Source organism: Protopterus annectens, chromosome 9.part0 (assembly GCF_019279795.1).
Source record: "Protopterus annectens isolate FY-2018-M chromosome 9.part0, PAN1.0, whole genome shotgun sequence".
Classification (NCBI taxonomy): Eukaryota; Metazoa; Chordata; order Ceratodontiformes; family Protopteridae; genus Protopterus; species Protopterus annectens.
In genome coordinates this window covers 1,767,773,046-1,767,791,676 of record NC_056743.1, presented here as the reverse complement: position 1 = coordinate 1,767,791,676, position 18,631 = coordinate 1,767,773,046, and the positions used below count along the sequence as shown (strand labels likewise).

Sequence of the window (18,631 nt, the reverse complement as noted above, 5' to 3'; positions counted from 1 at the left end):
CTGCTGTCCCATACTTTCTCCACTTTCTGATGACTGTCTTCACTGTTATCCATGATACATCCAATGCTGTGGAAATTTTTTTGTACCCTTCTCCTGACTGATACCTTTCAACAATGAGATCCCTTTGATTGTTGTAAGCTCTATGCGAACCATGGCTTTTGCTGTAGGAGGCAACTGAGTAAATGTCAGGAAAATCCTACTAGGACAGCTGAACTTTATTTGGGATTAATCAGAGTTTCTTTAATTGATGACAGGTGTGCACCCAAGAAGACTGAATGCTGTAATTAAATCAAAAGGTGCTTCAACAAAGTATTAGTTTAAGGGTGTGCATACTTATGCAACCAGCTTTTTCTATGGTTTTATATATATATATATATATATATATATATATATATATATATATATATATATTTTTTTTTTCCCTTAACAGATTTGTTTGTTTTTCAACTGAATTGTACATGTTATAGGTCACATTAAAGGTGGGAATAGTTGTGAAATGATTTATTGTGGTCTCATTTTTTTATATCACAAAAACCTGGCATTTTAACAGGGGTGTGTACACTTTTTATAACGACTGTATATAGATACTGTAGATATGATTCTATCATCAAATATCAAACACTTCAAAGAGAGAATGGAAATCATTTTAGAGTAAATCTAAAGTGACTGGCCTCTAAATTTTTTTTTTTTTTTTTGAAGGCAGGTAGCACCCCCAACATTCCCTGCTAATTATATATACCAATTCAGAGACAACACAGAACAGTAGAGAAAGGGCAAATTCCTAGACCACACTAAGGCGATCTTGTGCAGAAAAAGCCAGCAGGGTGAAAAGCAGCATTTGCTCTTCTGAGTGGCTACTTTTACGAACTGCAACCATGTATGGGTATATATATATATATATATATATATATATATATATATATATATATGTATGTATATATATATATATATATATATGTAGCCTTGCTTTAAACAACATACAATAACCTTTTATTTGTTGTTTATTTATTTATTTATTTATTTTTGCAAATCTCATACTGAAGAATAAATCCTCACACCAGGTCACCAGATATATAGTGTATCTGGCACTGCAACATTTATTTTATTTAACATTTTTTTACCAGGAAAGTTCGACTTGGAACAAGGCCAATTTTCAGCAGAGGCCCAGGGTGAACCACTCCAGATGCATGTCTTTGTAACGTGGGAGGAAACCCAGGCACCTGGAGGAAACCCACACAAACGTAGGGAGGACATGCAGACTCTGCACAGAAGGCACTCCAGCCTAGAATCGAACCGGAGAACCTCTTGCTGTGAGGCAACAACGCTACTGATGCACCACTGCGCCGTCCAATATCTTTCACTTGTACTATTATGCAATTTTAAAAATTCATTTTATGTTTACTCACTCATGTTTTGTCGGGAAAATACTTATTCCTCTGTACATATGCTAGGAATAAATAAAATGAATCTGTTTATACTATATTGACATGCTCTCACACACACACACACACACACACACACACACACACACACACACAGACACACGCACACACACATGTGCAAACACACACACACACACAAAACTTATTTGTAAACAGTGCAGATGGTATTTATAATTCATATCTATGTAAAACTGCCCTTCCTGGGCTGTGGCTGAAATGGATCTATTTGGGATCCACTACCCTGTTTAACAAATATAGCTAATTAAACAAATAAGGAAAGAAAGAAAACTAGTTAATTAAAATAACTTATAATCCATGAAGTTTCTTTGCAAATATCTGCATGCTACTTGGGGTCAAAAGCAGGCTGATAAGAAGAACAGTTCAGAACTTTTCAGAGGAAACGTACAGAATATGAACAAGCAGTTCCTTTTTTTCGTACTTGAGTCTGTGTGTGTGTGCCTGCCTGCCTGCCTGTAGACTTAGGTTTATAGGTTAGCATTTACACTGGGGAAACAGCTTAATAAACAATTGCTATATTTATTTTTTGTCTAGTTCATTATCATAACTTTTCGTATCCGGCAGTGCAGTGGCTCAGCTCCAGGGTCTTTGGCTTCAGGACTAACCTCCGGTCACTGTGAGGAGTTTGCATGTTCTTCCTGAGTTTGTGTGGGTTTTCTCCAGGCACTGTAGTTTCCTCTCAAAATTATGCTGACCTACTGGCTACAGTGAATTGGACATGCATTACATTTGCCCCATGGGCCTGGGTCATGGTTGACACATATCTGCAAACTAGCCCACTTACACTTTAACAAAGTAAACACTTATCAAGTCACACAGTCATTGCTTTGCTTTTGCCTATTTTCCTCACTTTGGCATTACCAAAGAATTCACTTGAAACCTGGAGAAAGTAAAGTACCAGTCTTAAACAGAAAGGCAGCACATTTCCTCTGAATCACTCAATGATCCTCTGCTGTTACAGTAAGAAAGACAGACAGCCAAACAAGCTATGTAGGAACACTGAGTTCAAAATCTGATTAGAAAGTTGCACTAGTTGTCAACTGACTGTGACTTCTATGTTATTCTTTTAAATATATTTCAAATAGTTGTCAAAAGTGCTGTTTGCATGACTAACTCTGAAAGGCAATGCTTCACCTCCATCTATAAAATTTTTTAAAATCCTCTCTGAATTTGGATTTTGCTATCTTAGCCTTGAAATATGTATCTATGTACGTATATGTTCTATCCTCCAAGAACTGGGAACTTATAAAAAGAAACACAGGGGCAAATGACAAAGTCATCTAGATCATTCTAGGTTTGAATGTGTTCTTCCAGTAATATTATATTAATATACCACTGCATTACTGAAAACATATCCATGGCATCAGTTAACTTATTAAAAAATGGCAAATACAAAACATATGAGTGATGTTACTTTCCCATTTCTCTAGATATGTTTTATTTAATTTTCATTGACCACCCATCCTCTTCCACTAAAAATACCCATTGCAATGCAGAAGAAATTCAAAGGTTGAAATGCTCCACAACCTAATGAAAAAAAAAAATAAGTACATAAACAAAAAAGAAATGTTAAGATTTAGAAAGATGAATTCAGGGGCAATTGACTACTTAATAGATGAAAGCATGAAGTTAGCTCCTCTTAAGTAATGAACAGAAGAAACTAAAAAATGCTATAATTTGTGGTGGGATTTGCATGGTGCCATGTGTTACTGTACTCAAATGGTGCAGAAAATTTCACTACATCTCCCCCCCCCACCCAAAAATAAATAAATAAACAAACCAGCACTGTGAAACATTCACATAGTCACATTACACAGAAGCCATACTCTCCTGCTAGCATACAGTCAAGTTCGAACATCCAGGTGGGTTTTAAACTGCCACAACTTTCCTGTACTACTCATTCTTTGGCCAGCAAAGCTAGCACCTGATAAGTTTATTCTCTGATGAAAGTGCACCATGAACTAATTTACCCTGTGAAATATTTCTACATCTAGTCATAAGAAGGCACTAGTGAAAAAATCCATAACTGAAATACCTGTGGCAATACATACTTTCAAAGCACTACTGAAAATAAGTCTCAAGTAAAGTATTTATGGCAGTATTTATCCACAATGCATTAGTTGTGTTGGTGGGTTCACCCACCTAAGGAGAATACAGAGCAGCTGAGGAAGAAGCTTCATGGTCACCAAGTTGATTAGGGAACCAAAATCAAAAAATACTTAAAAAGCTATTTTTTTTTTCGGTTAAAATATACCCAGTGAAGCACATGTATCAGAACTTATATTACTAGTTATGTACCTAGTGAAGAACATGAGGCAACAGCAATTGTTCAGAATATGCTAGCAAAATGTTTATCCAGTAAAGCACTTACCAGTACTTATTTACACATCACAAGTGAAAAGCACCATCCAGAAAAGCACTAACACCAGAGCTACTCACAAGGCACTAATGAACATACATTCCTAGTGAAGTCTTTGTATTAGTAGTTATGCAGAATTAACTATTGAAAACATCCAAGTGAAGTACTTTTAGCAATACTTTTCTAAAGTCTCTAGTGAAAAATATACCCCTAACAAAGAAAATGAGGCAGCATATACTAAGATACTGCTTATAAAAACAACTTTCCACTGAAGTGTTTGTATAAATATTTAATATGCACAAAATGCTACTGAAAATATCTAACATCAGGGGAAAAATGTAAGATAACTGCCAAAATAACAAATGAAATATACCTCAGAAGAAAAATGGGGAATGACTACTGCTTTTAAAGTGATTCATTTAGACAGCACACTAAACTTTCACTATGCTGACCCATACCAGCATTTCACATTATTGAGTTTATATCAATCCATGCATCAGCAATGCAACAAGACAATGAGGGGCAAGGTGAATTTTCCAGGGTGTTTTCCTGACTTAGGTTAATTAAAATCCTAGTATGCCTCTCAGATCTATTTTGGTAAATGATACCTAAATTTTTCATTATTTCTTAAAGTGACATCCCTACATACCCACCCAGGAAAATTAATTTTTTTTATGAGAAATGTCAAAATAATTTAGAGAATATGTTGAATGAACACCATAAGGCTAGAATGTTTTGCAGTTTAGAGACTCCAGTAGAGATGTGGTTGCAACATACTACAATTTTTCTGTTCAGCCCTGATTAAAAATGTGTATAAAAATGGTCAAGAAGGGGGGGTAACAGCAAAAGGCAAAAGTTGTTGTTACACCAAAAAAGCATTTTTTGGGGGGGCCTGCACCCCCAACACTACTACTACTTATGCATAGTTTCTCTGAGCTCAGGGTACCCTAGATGTAAGGAAACACACACATACACACACAGACACACATGCGCACACACGCAAACACACAGTTTTTGAGACTGACACTGAGAAATAAACTCAATATGGCTCAAAAATTTTATTAGAGAATTTAAAAATGATGCAGAAACTGTTGAGACCAGACTAAAGACAACATAACACAAGCAAGGTTTTATATGATTTTATTAGGTTTGCTTTGATATCTCAAAATGCACAAGCTCTAAATACTTAGGCCTATACATTTCACCATGAAACCCATTGCCTTCAATATATATAAATTCTAAATACATTCACTTAGGGAGAGCAGGAATTTGTGGAAATGTATAAATCTACAGAAGTGTTTGTGTGGCGGCAGAGCAATCCTCTGCACCCCCACACCCTTCTTATTTATATATTCTTATTCTGACTTTAATCCAACTCAAACAAAGAACAATCATTAAAGCATGTAAATGATCACTCTTTCTCTACTATCTTTCACCTTCAGAGAACATTCATCTACAGAATTTCAAGCTTCCACACATTGGTACAGAGAGTAGTGAGCAAAGAGCTAAGCAGGAATTATTAACCTTAGCAAATGCAGCTTGAATAATTCAAAATCAAGCGAATATAACTTAAGCAAATCATCTTATTTTTGGTAAATTGTACAAAACCCTAATTCAGTATGACAAAACTTGCTAAATGGTATAACTTCTAAAGTGTAAAGCAAAGAACTTAGCATTATACATTGCTTAAGGCAGACACAAAAGAAGAACAAAAATTGTGTGTGTCATTACATTTTTCACACCGTTGAGAAGCCTGACTCATCAGTTCAAACTTCTGACATCTAAAAATAATTGTGATGTCACAGACAAGTCTTGTGCCATGTGTAAACAAATAGTGAAAACTTAATGAATCCCAAACCATAAGAATTATCACAGTAATCAAATCAATGTTAACAGAAAACAGACTGCTTTTCTCACAGTGCTAATTGTTTTTTTTGTTTTTTTTTTGACGCTAGTAAGGAAGTTTGCTCTTAGTTTCCCACTGTAGACCCTAAATCAACTGCAGTGGTTATATGTTAACAAAAAATATATAGTTGTTTCTTTGTGAAGGTCCAAGTAAATGGACTATCATAAGGTATAATAACTAAGTTATTTCCAGCATAGTGAGCTGAGGTACAGTTCTGAAGACTGCATTCAAATAAACTGTGCAGACTGAAGGTTTTCAAAGCTCCAGCTCTGATTTTTACAGATAATTAAAAAAAATATTTGCAGAGAGCTATGAGTAAGCATCCGTCCAATTATTCATACATATACATATATATTGCCTGAAGGCTCCAGCATTTCTGCATAAGTGCTATATGTGTTTTCTGAATTATGCAGATCTGGAAGTCTATTCTCTGTCCTTATCCACACGCTCAACTTTTTAAGAAAAAAGAAATTACTATCTTCAGATAAATGTTTTTGATTAATAGATTTTGCAAATATGCAATGTACATGACTGTGCCTCAAAAAGTTTAGCTTACTACTTCATAAGCTAACAGCTAAAGGGAAAACAAATGTTGGAGTGGTAACAGACTGCAAAATATCTACAGAAACCTATTACAGATGAGTTGAAATGAACTGTATAACCTACCATTGAGCTTAACCAAAGTAGCACCATTGCACTGAGACCAAAATCAAGCAATGCTGTATTATGAATGAGGCAAGCTCCACATGCTGATATGAAACATGATTCCTTGGCTCTACTTTTGTCTCATGATTTAACAAAATGGTTGCTCAGTGGACTTAAAGTATTAAGATCAGTCAGATAAAGTAAAGATAAGCAAGATGTTTGTATTTTAGGGCTTCTATTAAACATGGGTAAGCCCTTTGTTATCTTTATTATAAATATACTTTTACAGATTTCAAGAGCTGAAAAAACATTAATTGTTTAAACTTGCTTTAAGGTAACAGAATAGAAACTACTTTGAAATAGATGCTTCATTTTACAAGGACAGTATTGAAAACGCATCTCTAACGTCATTCTGTACAGTGTAAAATATAGACAATGTACAAAACAGTGGAATAGTGCCTAATTTTATATCCTTGGTGGAAAAAAAACATGTAATAGTAGCTGTATGGTAAATGTATATGGTTCATTTTAGTCAGATGAGGATAGACCAGTGTTAAAAAAGACCTCCAGTGTAATTTACCTACTTGGACAGTTTTTAAACTACTGGTATAGCTCTGGTTGCTAGTTATCTGCCCATGTTGGCCTTTTAGTAAATTATCAATAAAAATTTGCTTCATTTTGAACCTTTCTGTATTTTACTGAGTCAAAATTTGAAAGTTGCACTTTTAAATATTTTAAGACTCTTAAATGTTAATCACACAAAACAACATTGACAAATTTTGCTATTTCCTATACATGTTCAGAAATGTTAAATTATACTTCTCTTTTGCAAGCTCTTACATTACCAGTTGATTTACCTGGACTACATTTGAGTGTAAAACCAAAAATAGATTTGGATATTTAGCTGCCTGTTGTAAAAGGCAGCTTATTTTCTTCCCTGAGTTCAGCAATGAAAAGAAAATATGGGCAGAGTACGAACAGTAACATCAAACTGAAAACTGCCTTATAAAGTGACCTTACAGAAAATGACAATTCGTTTGCTGAAACAATTGTTTTGATGCAAGATAGTATCTGAATATAGTAACATGGCTTCAGCCTAATCACAGGTTCAACTTCTGTCACTTTGAGACCAGTTTATTGCTGCTATTATTTTGGTATATTAAGATATATTACTATTTTAAAGACTTAAAGTCTTATGCCACATACAGTGCACTTGCAAACCCTCATTAAATATACAACTTCCTGTTATGAACCTCCTTCTAGGTTGTACAGCTGCAGTACACAACTGTGTCCAAAAGTACATGCAGAACAGAAGTTCACATTACATTTACTAAAAGGCCAGCAAAATCTGAGGTCAAGAAAAATATGAACACCATCATTTAAAAAATAGCTGCCATAAAGTCAGAATTCTGCAGACTGGTGGTGATTAAGCAAGGATGAAGGGACAAACACAAACAGAATTACAGTGATGTGTGACTCATTATTTAAAAAAAACTGTGAATAAAATGTTATAGTGTAGCATGGAATGTGGAGGGCTAAAGATACCTCAAGAAGAGGGATGTCTTAGAAGAATGGTGGTACAACTAGGACATAAGTTATGTAGGTGGGGATGGAAGAAAGTTTGAGCTATGAGACACTTACTTGTGAGCACATTCTATGTTTCTGTGTTTCTATGTCTCATGTTGATTTACTTAAGTAAGTCTATTTTTTTTTTATTTTCAAGATGGATTTGACTTTATTTTTACAATTTGTTTACCCAGGATAGCCCAAATGAGATGCAGCGACTCGTTTTCAGTGGGGTCCTGCATCTCCCCAATTTTACATCCTGGAGGACTGAAACGCAGGGAGGTTCTGAGGTAGGGAAACCTTTTGCTGTATTAGTGATTAATACAAATGATTTTGTTTGAGCTAACAAGTGTGGATAGGAGTGCAACCCTTCAATACATCCAATTTCTTGATTTGTAATAGGACTTATATGTGTATTTTAATGCAATACAATCACCCACTGAAATACAACTGGCTGAAAGAAGTTTCAGCAAAAGTAGCTGTCAGAATATGAAGTCTAACAGGATATGCATGCATCTTCTGAGATCAAGACAGCTGAAGCTTTTACCATATTTCAGAACTACAGCCACCTATGAGTGAGTAAAATTAGATGCAGTGGGTGCAGAGAGCCAAGTCCCTTGTGGGACAGGTAAAACAGGCAGCCCCTCATTTGTTTATACATAATTTTTAACTAACACCCCAGGAAAAAAAGAATAATCTTTTAAAAAATGTGGATGTCTTATACCCTCCCGAAAACACATAAATGCACATGAGGGGTTAGCATTCCTTTCACAAACTATCTAAATTCTAAAACTGCTGAAATTCTTAAAAACATATTATATTTGAAACTAGAACACTTCTGGAAGTTAAAGCCAGTTGTCTTTCAGCTGCACACAGTGCTTCCATTAACACCTCCACCAAAATAATGCTTATGACTATAAGATTCATCTCATATGCATGTGTATGACAGTGGCAGATGGAAAATGGACGAATACTGCTATCATAGCCATAACAACAGCCTTTGCAATTATACAAATCATGATGGATAGAACTTGAGCAATAACATCATAGCATTTTGTGAAACTGGCAATCATTTTCACAAACTGATTGGCTTTGAGGTGCCATTAGGACTGTGTACTACATGGGCAGGTTTTAATTCAGCCATGATCATAGCTTCCCTTTTCTTAAGCAGAAAAAGGTAGTTAAAGGATGTATGTTAGACATTTCTAATGCACTGATAGAAAGCTTGAATGTACTCAGCCACTGTAGTTGTTCTTCACACACACTGCAATAACTGCTTTAAAACTATGTAAGGCACACCCTGTTATACCTTTAGAGCTTATATAATCTTCCATGTAGTCATGTAACAATAACGCTTTTTACAGCATTACGCTGTCTTTTGTTAGATGAAAAAAAGATGACTCAATTTACTAGAACTTGGAAGAAAATTTAAATTCAAGAATGTGCATTTTCATTTGATCATGTGACATGCAAACTACCAGAGGGAATGTAAACTCTTGTTCCCAATGGAAAAATAGGTCTGCAGTGTGTTATTTAACAGAGTGATATCTGTCTTTGTTCCATGAAACTGTGTTACAACAAATTTCCCCTAAAACTTTTTCACCCTCCATTACAATATAACATTAGTCAGAAGCTGTAACTGCAGATTTTTATTGGTAGAGTACTATTTACACAGACCTACATAAGACATCTGTGCCTTAAGATAAATCATTGATCAGTTTTAAATGTTAAGTAATTCATTAATTAAATAATATTTTATGGCCCAGCATATAAATGCTGCCTAGGATTATGCTGAAGGAAAAGGACCTTAGTATCTATTAAAACAGAAACAAGCTCACATTTTGTAGGAAATCACTGATCTCCCTGGAAGTCTGCGTCTCATTAAAGTTTCCTTCACAAAAGTGAAGTTCTGTTCATCAACACAGCTTCGTAAGACAACAAAACACAGGTTTCCATTTCTTGATCAAAACTCAGAATATTTCTTTGCAGTGGGAATGTAGACCCCAACATAGACACATATGAACGTATGTACATGCATGCACACAAATGAGCGCATGCGTGCACGCACACACACACACACACACACACACACACACACACACACACACACACACACACACATACACCTTTCCTTCTGGGCATTTTTTGTTGCTTAAACTAAAGTTACATACTTACTGTAACAACAGATTTGTGTAGGTAGTTGCATAGCCCCCATATGTAAATGGACATACGTATTAAGATAAACACACATACAAACATACTCACCCATTCTGTTCACTAAACACACATACATACAAACATACTCACCTATTCTATTCACTCAAAATGAAGAAGTAGATACAAATCAGTGTCAAACAAGGCAGAATTATTGTATCAAAGGTACTTGCACTGGTTTGCAACATATTTATCTATTTACTTTTTGTTTACCGAGATAGCCTGACTGGGTGGTAGCCCTTTTTCAGTGGAGGCCCGGGGAGAAAAGCTCCAGAATAGGTGAAGATTGCTGTACAAAATTTATGCAGTGAACAATATATTTGGAGTTTATACAATATGTAAAACATACAGGACAAAAAAATGGAAGCATTACAAAAACAAGGAAAAACAAGCTACTTTTGGAGAAAGGTAGTCAGAGGTATATAAACATAGCTGCATAAACTGCTACTTAACCTAGCCAATTTGATAGTTTCATCTTATTAGAAGAGATGCTGATTAGATATTAACAATTTGTCATTCCTTCCCAAAAATTTGCTTCAATCAACAAAGCCTTCTTATAGGTCCACTGATGTTCACTCTTCTGTGTCCCCTGTAACAAGAGTAATCTTTTCAGCAATTCCACAGGTGAAGAGCTAGAACCAAAGCTCACACTATAATACTATAATGCTGTCACATCTGCCTGAATAGAATGCTGGCACAGGAGCTGGTTGGGGAGTGTAGATGAAGATCCTAAGGCCCCCTTTGTTATTTCATGGGGAGGACCATGAGACCCATTACCGCTCATTCATCTACCAGTAGAGAATAAAGGGCCAACAAAGGCAGACTTTAAAAAAAAATGGTAATACTCTGACAGACCAGCCTTACTTGAAGTTTGGATAGAACAGTGTTTGAATGCAAGCTGACTTGATATGTCAGGTGCATCGGGGGAATGCCCAAATGTGCGAGTCCAGAGTAGGATGGAGTTACATACTTTTACTGAATGGAAACACGGATGGCATCTTTAGAAGTATGTAATGATGCAGTGACCTAAGTCAGTGATAGCAAGAAGAAAGAGTGATGTGTTAGAAGTTGAAGTATAAGAGACTAGGAGTACCAGAAAAAGAACAATAAAGAAGAGACAACATCACAGAAATACGAAAGCACATTTTCAACACAATAAATTACAAACGCTTTCCAACTTAAATTAGGAATAATCACCATATTTCTACCTTGTCACTTGATGATTGCTTTATTGTTGATTTCAGGAATGTTCATCTTTCCCTCCATATACATATATCTTCTGTCTGTAACTTAGTTTGACTACATTCACCACATTACTCTTACTGTCTCTGGTAGCTTGTTTCCTGTTGAGTCTATCCTAACTTCAGCACCCACCATTGTTTCTGCACAGTCCACACCCTTTTTTAATTTTTTTACCCCCTGTTACTACCACCACAACCTTCACTTATCAAACAACTACTCCAGTCCTGAGTTAAGATTCATTGACTTTCTACTCCTAACACTTCCCATTATATACAGTAACTCATTACTTGCCTGTAATTCCATTTCACCTGCACATCTCCCAGTAAATGCCATTTTAGTGTACATCACATGTAACCGTTATCTATCTAAAAACATATTCACTGCAGAATTTGACAAAAAGAATGCAGAGTTTAGTAATGGGTGCGTAATCTTTGTGGTTACTATTACTTGTCTTGGAGTCAGTAAATATCTAACCATTTGTATCTACTCACATTACATTGTTTATCCTTGTATGTTTTTGCTGGCTCCTGCATCATAGCTTAGAAAGGCTGAGAATAATTATTTCACTTACCCACATGTCAAGCAAGCAAATAAATAGATCACAAAGTTCAGAAAATATGCAACATAGAATGACTATGGGTTTGAAACAAGCTACATGTTGTGTCTTTCGGCTTTTCCCAGTTAGGGATCACCACAGTGGAACTCCGGTCCACTAATGATTGGTAGTTGATTTTTACGTGCCGAGTTACCAGCCCTGATGCACAACCTTCAACGAAGGTATGCCCATTCATGCATGTCTCCACGCAGAAGACGCTCTAGCTGAGAATCGAACCGGACAGCGTCTTACTGTGAGGCGACAACAATGGATAAAAATACTATTAAACCTTGACTGGCAAAGGAATCATTTTCAGCTGAGATAGTCAGTGTCCCACTGCAAAAGCCCAGTTGAATTTAATGCACTGAAAATAAACAGGTGATCAGTTTCACAACTACAATAAGGTACTCACTGCCAAAAGAAACAGTTGTTGTTGTTGTGTCTTTCGGTTTTTCCCGGTTAGAGGTCACCACAGCGGAACTCCGGTCCACTAATGATTTGGCAGTTGATTTTTATGTGCCGAGTTGCCAGCCCTGATACATAACCTTCAACAAAGGTACGCCCATTCACGCATGTCTCCATGCAGAAGACGCTCTAGCTGAGAATCGAACTGGACAGCGTCTTACTGTGAGGCAACAACAATGGATACAAATACTATTAAACCTTGACTGGCAAAGGAATCATTTTCAGCTGAGATAGTCAGTGTCCCACTGCAAAAGCCCAGTTGAATTTAATGCACTGAAAATAAACAGGTGATCAGTTTCACAACTACAATAAGGTACTCACTGCCAAAAGAAACAGTTGTTGTTGTTATGTCTTTCGGCTTTTCCCGGTTAGGGGTCGCCACAGTGGAACTCCGGTCCACTAATGATTTGGCAGTTGATTTTTACGTGCCGAGTTGCCAGCCCTGATGCACAACCTTCAATGAAGGTACGCCCATTCACGCATGTCTCCATGCAGAAGACACTCTAGTTGAGAATCGAACCGGACAGCGTCTTACTGTGAGGCGACAACGCTACAGTACAATGTGATAATTCCTCTTAAAAGGTTGTGATGCCTCTGCATTATGGTCTAATTCAGATGGATTCGACTATTATCACAACTTTTCCTTTTGCATGTTTTGTTGCTTAAATGAAAGCCATGCGCTTAACATTTTAGATCTACAAAGGTAGTTGCAACTCCTTCACTTCATGGACTTATACTGACGATAGGCTCAGACAACAAAATGTTTCCAGGCTATTGTAGTCCCTCCCCTTACTCTTGATCCCTAGCACCTTAGGTCCCAATAGCCAGATCTTGAAGCATGGTAGTCCCGACCAGAACCATATCAATAATAAACTGGAGACCCAACATTCTTCCTAACAATATCTCCAGTAGACTCCAATACAGAGGGAAGGTGAGGGAATTGCAACTCACAATGCAGCTCTATCATTGTGGTAATTATGGAACATATTTATCTGACATGAGGAGTTGCAACTCCTTCACTTCTTGGACAGAGTTTCTAGCTATACATCTTGGGTTGTTAATCCCAATATAATCCCTAAGACAAAACCAGCTCCAAAGTCTACTCTAGACATACAGATAATATCCATCTTATAATTCTTTGCAAAGATGTTTACTGAAATTCAAGTAGCTGCTGCACAAATGTCATATACAGAAGGGTTTTTAAAGAATGCCCGAGATGTGGCCATAGATTACATAGTATGGACATTGGTGAACTAAGGCAGGGATATGCTATACTGTTTCTAACAGAACATAATACAATGTGACAGCCAGGAAACAACAGTAATCTAGAACATTTCTGCCCTGACTTTTTGGCATAGAAAAATGAACAACTATGAGTTTTTTTTTTCTGACAGATTTAGTTTTGTCTAAATAAAACCTAAGCTGCTTGATTTATTTTATACCTAAACCTTAAGCATAAACAAGGATTTAGTCCCTAAGGAAACTCTGTCCTTATGGAATGTCAGATAGGGAAGGTATGCATTCAAAGCCTGTAACTCTGACACCCATCATATTGATGTTATTTAAGAACAAGATTTTCTACTAGAGACATTTTAATTCTACAGAAAATGCTGTATTGCAAAAGGAAGTAAGGTGAGCTTTATCAACAGAAAACATATGTCCTTGGAGGGACTGGAGAATGTAGGATGAAAGAGAAAAGGCCCTCTGACAAAAGTCCTACATGGCTTCTAGAAGATCAAGAAAAGTGAATTTGTTCTTTCAACAAAACTGGGCATGATAGCTAAGTGAACTTTCAATGAAGAAACAATGAAAACCAGAATCCAAAATATGACCAAGGTACTTCAGAACATAAAGAATGGGAGCAGAAAGGAGTTCAGTGTTTCTGGATGTAGCCAAAGTTGTAAGCCCACTGGAATGATACATTTTAGTGGTACTTGGTCTATGAACAGAACTTAGGGTCTGAACGACCTTTACCAGGAAAGAATGACTCCTCATCATCACTGGAAGTAGAGAAACTATGACATTAGCTTCAGGGAATTAAGATCCAGATGGGTTTATATCAGTCCGTTGAAATAGCTGAATATCGAATACCAGATAAGAACACTGGTAATCACGAAGCTGCAGCCCACCGAATTCTTTCCCAGGGAAGGAATTTGGTTGGCCATTTCTGTGGCTTCGCGAGTATCAGGATTGTGGTGGGAAGTTACGGGTCGGGTTCAGGTAAGTGAGCGATTGTGTGGATGTTAGGGTTAGGGAGCGGGTTAGGTGAGTTAGGAATAGGGCGCGGGTCAGGTGAATGTGCGATAATGACAGACCTTAGGGTTAGGGCTTGGGTTAAGGTAATTGGATAGGTAGTTGCGTATGTACAGTTTAGTGTAGGGTTAGATGTAGGATTTTGAATGTATGTGTGTGGATTGATGTTGTTTTGGTGTGTTTGTATTGCGTGTGTGTTTCTTGGAACAGCAATTTTTTTCCCTGGGAAAATAATCACTGTTTTAAGACTTTGATGTTTTTGCAGTTCGTGGTTTGAAGTTCGAACATATGGTGTTAGAACTTCAGACGTTTCAATGAAGTAATATAGGCCCGATCCAGATGAGACTACCTTGATGGATAAGACAGTAGAGTCATGGATGGTCTCAGAAGAGGCCTTTTCAAAAAATGAGGTCAAAGCAGGGGAAGCCATATTGGGGGGGGGATAAAAAGGGGCTATTAGAATGAATTTGGCTTTGCCTATCTTAGCCTTTTTTATGGATTGTGGGATAAGGGAAAAGGGGGGAAAGAACAGAGAGGTCCTGGTGGATACTTTTGGACAAGAACATTTTTGGAAAATCCTAAGAGAGGAAAAACAGGAAATTATCTACTGCACTTGCTGTTGGCTAGAGATGCAAATAGGTCATTGTAATGTTACCTTCCAATAATGAAATAGTGCTTGAACTGTTGTTGAATTGAAGGGCCACTTGTGAGGCAACAGAAAGCACTGACTGATCCTTTCCTCTAGTACACTGGCCTGAATTGGATATGGGCAGATATGAGAAAATGATTGGAGGCAATAGCCCATTCCTATACCCTTATGGTCTCCTAACAAAGGGGATCAGGAATGGGTTCCTCCTTCCTTGTTCAGATACCAAACCACCACCATGTTGCCAGAGTTGATGACACTTGCATGTTGCCTTAAGGCGTGTAGGGTCAAAAGGACCACCATCATCTCCAAAATATTGATATGTATTGTGGTCTTGATCACTGACCAAGTGCCTTGGACCATCTGCTCCACAAAATGCCCCCCCCCCCACATTCTCACCACTAGGCTATGAAATGGTCAAACCAGTGACAGGCTGGATCATTCGGATCCTCAAAAAAGATATTCCTTTCACTTCTTGGAGATGTTCATGAGAACATCTACAGAGTCTGTCATCCAGTTCCAATGAATCTTCGGGGTCCACTGCAGATCCCTCATGAAAAAAGTAGAAGTCATTACACCCAAAGCATGTAGACAAAAAAAATGCTATTATGATACTTCTGTTGAGTATTTGTAGAACTGTTTCCCTGAGCAGCAAAATCTTATCTGAAGGTAGAAAGGCTTTGCAGGAAATGGTGTGCAGACTGCAACCCATGAAGGTTATGAACTGAACTGGGGTCACCTGGAAGTCTGCATTATTTAGAATATGGCCAAGGACAGAAACGGCTTTAGAAACAAACCCTTGAAGACAATTAGACTCTGCAATGATCCGGCTGTTAGGAGCCAGTCACCTAGCTAAGAAAAGACCCTGAGGCCCTTGACACAAATAACTGCTGTGAATATGGATATGCACATCCCACAGTGAGACCAAAGGACAGAGGCCTGAACTGGCACTAACTAGCTTCAAAATGGAAGTGAAAGAACCTTCTGGACTCTTGGATATATTAATGTGAAGGCAGGTATCTTGGAGGCCCAGACATCACAACCAGTCTCCTTCAATGAAACAAGGAAAGATGGACTGCACTGTGACAATCCAAAAGGGTGTTTTGACAATGTGAAGATTTAGTCTGCCCAGACAAAAAACATGGTATTGAGGTCCTGAATCTTTTTGCATGCTAAAAATAATGTCCAGCAAACTCCATGTCCTCTCTGGTCTGGTAGGACCTCTTCAATGGACCTTCTTAACAAAAGGTCTTGAATGATTCATCTTGGTGCCTTTTGATGAGATGGGACATCTGGTAGGGAGGACTAGGAAAAGGCCTTGAAGTATTGGATCTCATAACTATCAAAAGTGATAGCCTCAACATGGGCAGATGGACAGACGTTCAACCCCTGACTGCCTCCAGTGAACAACATTCATGCAAGCCTACAGAGTAAGATGAACTGGCCTCCTGAGTAAGTGGTCTATGACAGTTTATTGAACAGCCAAATTGTCAAAACCTATATGGTCGACAATTTGGTTCATCAAACTGCTCTGCCTGAGATCACCGCACAGTGGATATCAGGGAATTTGCCCTTTCCCGTACTGTAGTGCAATCTTGGAGTTGGTATATATAATTAGCAGGGGAAGGGGGTGTGGGGGTTGCGAGGGGGGGGGGCTTGCCCCCTTGTACAAACATCATTTGGGTTGTTGGCAGGTGTTGTGTGACTTTCTGTCAGTTTTTTGATTAACTGAATTTGTTCATCAATCACTGAGATTATCTTGCTGTGGGCACTTGTACCAAATCTGGTGGGAGCTGTAATCCATTCTTGAATAAGGCCATTAACTTTTGACAAACCTTGGTAAATTTGTTACCCTCACTTTCTTGCTTCTCAAGCTCTGCCTTTACAGAATTGCCAAACAGCATGGAACCATTTTCAAGGTGCATTTTAAACTGGGCCTTGGTGTTCACTGGAAAATCTGAGAGATACAACCAGGCATGTTGCCGAATGGAAAGGTCTGCATCTACCATACTAGTGAATCCATCAATCATAATATCAGTTAGATAGATGGAGGAACTGCTCTCAGCAAGGATGAAACATGCTTATTCTGTCTGAAGTTAAAGTCAGAAAATAGAAGAAGCATTCAGAGGACTTCTAAATCCACTGGATATATTCTCTGAGAACACAGGATATGTTTTCCTCTGAGAAGGCAGTGTGACAAGCAGATGGTAGAACTGGATCTATTTCAGTAGATGAAGGCACTATAGTGATTAAACAGTTCAATTGCGGTAAGACTGCATGATTGGATGAACTCTGGCCTGAAATACTGAAGGCAATGGGCATTGTGGAATGCTGTGGTTCACACACTTTCAATGCAGTATGGAAGGTAGTGACAGTGTCTCTAGATCAGCAGGTTAGAGTAGTGATCTAGAATTTCAAAATGGAGTTCAAGATGTTATATCCTAATTAAAGAGGGATCACACTCTTCAGACTATCCAAGAAAACATATGACAGAAGACTGTGCCTTTTAACTGAATTAGTTATTCAGAAGGAGCAGTCCAGATTTTGTCTTGGCTAAAGAACAGAGAACTAACATTTTGCCATTACATAGATACTTAAGGAGTCATGGAACTTTTCCAATGTTATCCACATGTGGTTTTGTGGACTTGGAGAAGGCACATGGCTGTGTACCTCAGAATGTCTCATGGGAAGTGCTACAACTGTAAAGATTCTTTGGGCCATGGTTGTAAGATGTTTAGTCCTTACTTTTGAAAAGTGAGAGTTGCAGGGCTCCACCAAGAGTGCATCTCACCTCCTGATTTTCATGAACACACACACACACTCTCGCATCTCCTTACATCATTTCCTTCACAGAAACACACACACACACACACACACACACACACACACAGAGGTGAAAAGAGCTGATAAAGAAGGCTAACGCTTTTGTAGCTAGCTCATTCCCTTTTTCCCTTCTGATACTTCACTAAGCCTTTGACCTTCCTCGGGCACTGTGTGTTAATCTTGAGGTTTTAGGCTACAGTTTCACAAACAACCGTTTCTTTTTTTTTTTTTTTTGATCTAGCGTAATACTCCAAGTTTTAGGCTTGATTGGACTGCTGCAGCCAAATGTACAATAAAAATCAGTGTTCTCCTTAATGACAAAAAGAGGTACTGTTGTGAGGTAAACTAAGCTACAGATTCTGTTAACTGGGGAGCTTTAGGCACTCTACCACCCATAATACCGCCATTGATAGCATTGCTGGTAGAAACTTTAAACCAAGATTTGTAATATTTCAGT

The 18,631-nt window shown here is 37.7% G+C and overlaps 1 protein-coding gene across 7 annotated transcripts in view; it reads left to right on the top strand.

Moving 5' to 3' along the window:
• ELAVL3 (ELAV like RNA binding protein 3) overlaps positions 1-18,631 on the top strand; it is a 439,048-nt gene that overhangs the window by 49,604 nt on the left and 370,813 nt on the right. For 5 of the 7 annotated variants that reach the window (XM_044084625.1, XM_044084629.1, XM_044084627.1 and 2 more), the window contains exon 2: positions 8,131-8,226. The exons of the other annotated variants lie outside the window; for them this stretch is intronic. In XM_044084625.1, the coding sequence (XP_043940560.1) occupies positions 8,131-8,226 (96 nt within the window). The remainder of the gene's footprint in view (positions 1-8,130; positions 8,227-18,631) is intronic. 7 annotated transcript variants of the gene reach the window in all.